The 5,317-nt window shown below is 29.8% G+C and overlaps 1 protein-coding gene across 1 annotated transcript; it reads left to right on the forward strand.

Annotated features, from left to right (window-relative positions):
- Nucleotides 1-1,828: 1,828 nt before the first annotated feature.
- LOC119669769 (calcium-transporting ATPase type 2C member 1-like) lies at nucleotides 1,829-4,344 on the forward strand. Its single transcript, XM_038079787.1, has 3 exons — nucleotides 1,829-2,146; nucleotides 2,214-3,196; nucleotides 4,037-4,344. The coding sequence occupies exons 1-2, from the start codon at nucleotides 1,884-1,886 to the stop codon at nucleotides 2,911-2,913; spliced, it is 963 nt and encodes a 320-aa protein (XP_037935715.1). The 5' UTR covers nucleotides 1,829-1,883; the 3' UTR covers nucleotides 2,914-3,196; nucleotides 4,037-4,344.
- Nucleotides 4,345-5,317: the final 973 nt, after the last annotated feature.

Genomic DNA, 5,317 nt, shown 5'->3' on the forward strand with positions numbered 1-5,317 from the left:
AGTATTTTAAACGAGCTTAAGGTCTTTAGATAGTCAAAAGTAATTGACCAATCACCCAAATATAGGTTATTTTTTTAGCTGACTGAGAACTTAGACTTAGACAAGACAAAAATATGATTGGAATAAATTTTATTTATTTTTTGAATATGATTTGCGGCTGGTCCATTTGATTACCCCAATTCTTGACTATATTTTGCAATAAATGTGGGGGTGTGGTGGGTAAACTAAGGCTACGATTATAACTCGTAAACACATGCAGCATCCACCAAAACTGAGAGTTGGTGACATTGCGATAAATTAGGAGGATAGCATCAAATACCTGAGAAACACGTTTGATAAGCGGGTCACTTATCACAAGCACATACAGGACAAAAATAAGTAGTTGTGCGAAAACACTGCATTGTGCTTATGACCACTTTTTAAACACAATAATCTTAGCGCTAAGAACAAAAAGTTGATCTACAGTTTTATAATCATATCGATACTTCTCTATGGGTGTCTCGCGTGTAGCAAAGCTGCAAACTCTACTACCCAGAAGCTACAAGTTGTCAATTCTCTCCGAAGACTCTTCAAAGTGCTATGGTACATCCGCACGCATAGAACCGCTCTTAAAATACATAAGGGACAGAGCCCTAGAGCTATACGCGAAAACTGACAGGCTGCCCTACAGAGCACTATCTAATCTCAGAGCAGTCACTAGCCCTTCGAGGCGGTATGCAGATCTTAGATCAATCATCATATAATCTGTGAAGCTTATGAGGTATACATAAATTAGTCAAAGAGAAGGGAGGGACTCTGAAGAAACCCCCAGCTAACAAAGAATAAAAGTGCCCAGTTGCATTAACTCGGGAAAACAACATAAGTATGGCATCATTGGTGGCATTAACTTTGGATTTCAATGCTTCAAAAGTTACTGATTTGACAGCATAAACCAATAACTTAACATAGCCGCATAAAAAGTAATCGAGAGGCGTTAAATCGCAGGAACGAGGGGGCCAGCTAACAGGACCACTTCTGGAAATAAGGTTATTACCAAATTAATTTTACAATAAATCGATTGTTAAGCATACTGTATGAAGAGTTGCACCAAATGCCAAGTGTCGTCGATATTGAACCGATTTATTTTTGGAAACAAAATTTAAATTCAGTCAACATGACTCGATACTGCTTACCATTCACCGTAACTCTCCGGCTCCTTTCTCATTTCAATAGAACTAAGGACCGATGATGCCTCCAGCGTTTAAACCGCACAGCTTTCAAACCATAGTTATCGATATCGATAGTTCTCATGCAGCTAGAAAACACTTTATACAATACCAGACCTAAGAACACATAAAATAAACACTACTCTCGATGGCAACTTTGGAAAAACTTAAAATTAAACATTCAGAATTAAGTGTATAATTCACAATAGTACAGTAATGTAACGATATTTCAAATAACTCCTTGTTTGTCTTGTATTTCGGCATAAATCGAAACTGGAACCCCAACACAATTTTTTTTCTCGGACTAACGAGAAGGAAAATTGTACATTTTGCTCATCTCCTGTCGTAGAAATGGGTAGCATATATGATACATATTTAGGAAACACCCTGTATATAACATTTAAATGATTAAAAAAAAATACAACGGACAACGCTGGTTGGAATTTATTGATAGTTAAATTTTATTTATGTACAGATTTAATAAAATTAAATAACAAAGACTTTTTATTTATTAATTTTTAATATGATTAAAATTAATTAAACAAATATCTTCAATTTTTTACTTTTAATTGAAATAGCAATGACTTCTTTTAAATAAAAATTAAAAATCCTTTCTTCATTGCAGCTAATCTCATTGGAATCGATACGATTCACCATCAGACACTCTCTGGACAGGAGATGGATCAAATGAATGAGCATCAACTTGACAAAGTGGCCAACAATGTCAGTGTTTTCTATCGAGTTACGCCACGCCACAAACTTGACATTGTAAAATCCCTACAACGCACCGGAAATATTGTGGGCATGACAGGTGATGGCGTAAACGATGGAGTAGCGTTAAAAAAAGCAGACATAGGAATAGCAATGGGTAAAAATGGTACTGACGTTTGCAAAGAAGCAGCAGATATGATTTTGGTCAACGACGATTTTCACACAATCATGTAAGTTCAGTTCCAATTGTCAATCAATTTTAATTAAATTTCTTTAACCATTTTCATATGTTTACAGTGCGGCTATAGAGGAGGGCAAGGCTATATTCTACAATATACGCAATTTTGTGCGCTTTCAACTTAGTACTTCAATTGCGGCACTCTCACTAATTGCACTTGCCACACTTATGGGCATTGCAAATCCTTTAAATGCTATGCAAATTCTATGGATTAATATTATAATGGACGGACCGCCAGCACAGTCGCTTGGTGTTGAACCTGTGGATCATGATGTATTGAAACAAAAACCGCGCAACGTTAAACAGCCAATGATAACAAAATCGGTTATAGTTAATGTTTTGCTCAGTGCTAGCATTATAATACTTGGCACACTATGGGTGTTCCAACGAGAAATGGCTGATGGCACACTTGGCAAAACCAAACGTGATACTACCATGACATTCACCTGCTTCGTTTTCTTTGATATGTTTAATGCTCTGTCATGCCGTTCCCAGACAAAGAGCGTTTTTAAAATTGGTCTCACCTCGAATAAAATGTTCCTCATGGCGGTTGGGTTTTCAATTATTGGACAAATGCTTGTGATTTATTTTCCACCTCTTCAAATGGTATTCCAGACGGAAGCACTCTCTGTATACGATATACTCTTCTTGCTCTCGCTAACTTCCTCGGTACTCATTGTTGCAGAAATTAAGAAATGGTTTGAACGCACCATGGAGCGTAAATTATACAAAACAAGATCTGAGTTGGATTTCGTATGACAAATCGCAAGCGCTGGAAGAAAGTTGAATAAAAAATCCGATTAAGCTTATTAAAATAGCAACTATTAAGGAGCTGAAGCGAGAGCAGACAGTACAGAAAAAAGAGTGAGAAACGTATTATTGAGAGTTATTTTTACTTTTTTTTAAATACGCATTAAAATCGTTAAGTTAGCTAGAGAAAATGATATTATATAAGTAACGAGCTGGGAAGGAACGATTGTGAACGAGCAGGGGGAAAATAAGAATTATATTTTATATGTCTTCACCCTTTTTGAGAATAAATGTGAGCAGTGTTTGAATATAATTTTATATATATATATAATTCGTTTTTAGTTTTAATTACATTTGTACGTTGTCAGTTTATATATTTTTAAGTAGCAAATTCTTTTTTTTTTTTTTGATTTTGTTTTTTCATTTGTATTATATGTCTAAGTTAATTAATTTGTAATTTGCTTTCAAGTTGTATGTCACAGCAAACAATGCTAAAGAATGTCTCGCAGTCACAAATATAAATATTAATTTTAATTTTTTGATTTTTTTCCTAGTAGTTTTTTAAAATATGACACACCACAAATAAATATTATTTATAAATAAAATAGAATCAAGCAGTAGTAGAAATTAAGTTAGATAAATTCATTTAATCAATGACGTATTTGTAATTTATTTATTATATACAAAGAATATCTTGTTTATTTTATATCGAAATTTTAATGATATTTTTTTATGTATGTTTAATATTGTTTATCTACTGCTTAAAGTGTGAAATAATTATTTAATTTAACCATTTTAAAATCGAATTTTTTTTTACGATTAATAACATTTCATTTTATTGAGTAGCAAACATCTGTCAAATTTAAAATCTTAAATGTGATATAAGCTTAAGTTGTTATTAAAGAAATATTTTGATTTTATTAGTTATATCTATATTAAATTAATTGAATAAAATTTTATTTAAACATAACAAAATACATATTTGCATTTTACTTTTAATGTTTTAATTTATTTTTTATTTTTATTTTTGAACTATTTAATTTATTTTTTATTTTTTTTTTAACTATTTAATTTTTTAAATTATTATTTATATGTTGTTTTTATATATATGTGTATATAATTTAAATTTTAGCTCACTTGAAATTAACGTGACCTAATTTAGTAAATTAGTGGTTTATGGCAATATTGGCAAGGAGTAGAATGCAGTGTAAAAAAAGAAAAATGCGATAAATATATATAAAAACAAATTAATAACTAAAAAAGTAAGAAACAAATAAAAAAGACGTTTTGTAAAACAGAAATTAGATGCAATGCCGAAGCGAACAGTATCCTGAATAATCAAAATTTTTGGAAAAATCAACAGAAAATTCTTCTAGCGCAAATTTGGACTTTGATATATTTTGTATTATTTTGTCAGAAATACCAAAAATAAAGTGCATGACAAAATTAATTAAAAACTAACGAAATTTTAAATTTTGTTATTTATATTATTTAAGTTAAGATATTAAAAGTTAATAATTTTGAAATCAATTAAATAGTTTGTTAAGAGCACTTTTTCTTGTCGAAGCACCAATAAGAAAAACAGAAGAAGCCTTGAAAGAAATTGTTTGAAGCTAAAATAATATAAAAAAATAAGATAATAAATTTAAGCAATAAGAATTATTAATTGATTGTAGAATGATTTATTGTATATCAAGAACTAGAGACATTGTGAACATTAAAATGAAAAATAGTTTGTAGCAGTACATGATGTTAATGTTACTTAATATTAAACAAATACTTATAGTTTTTTTCAAATTAAAGCAAATTGGAATTATTTACAAAATTTTTCAGAAAATAAAAACAATTTTAATAATCTGAATATTAATATTAAACTTTTTATTCTTGTAGCAAATTTTGTTTTCATTTTTTTAAATTATAAAAAAATAAATAAAAAAAAACAGTTTTAAGTTAAACGCAGAGATAAAACAACTTAAAAACACTTAATTATTTAATTCATACTAAAATAAATCTTTGTAAACCAGTACTATTGTAGTAAAGTTTTTATATAGTACATAATATCACTTTATAATATAAATACACGTATATTATTAGTCATCAAAAGAAATTATGTATTGATACAGTGAAAGCTCTGTTAAACGGACTCTCATAAAAAGTTATTTCCTTTATCCTGTTTCTATACTAGCTAGACTTTTGCAGGACTTTTGCACACACTTAATTTTTCTCTAACACAGAAATTTTTATTTACTGACAAAATTTTTAAAAAATATATTTAATACAAATTCAAACGTGAGTAAATCCTGATTTACTGTCGGAAAAGAAAATATGCTCTTCACACAGCAAAGTTAAGTGATCTTAAGGAAAGAGTGTTAAGTGTATACTCACACTAGTTTTTGCTTTATTTTTGCTACTA

This window comes from Teleopsis dalmanni, chromosome 1 (genome assembly GCF_002237135.1).
Source record: "Teleopsis dalmanni isolate 2A chromosome 1, ASM223713v2, whole genome shotgun sequence".
NCBI lineage: Eukaryota > Metazoa > Arthropoda > Insecta > Diptera > Diopsidae > Teleopsis > Teleopsis dalmanni.

Bases quoted from the DNA above. Each gene is read 5' to 3' on its own strand.
- LOC119669769 (XM_038079787.1), top strand. From the start codon at position 1,884: ATGGATCAAATGAATGAGCATCAACTTGACAAAGTGGCCAACAATGTC. The intron at 2,147-2,213 runs GTAAGTTCAGTT...ATATGTTTACAG, and splicing joins GACGATTTTCACACAATCAT to TGCGGCTATAGAGGAGGGCA.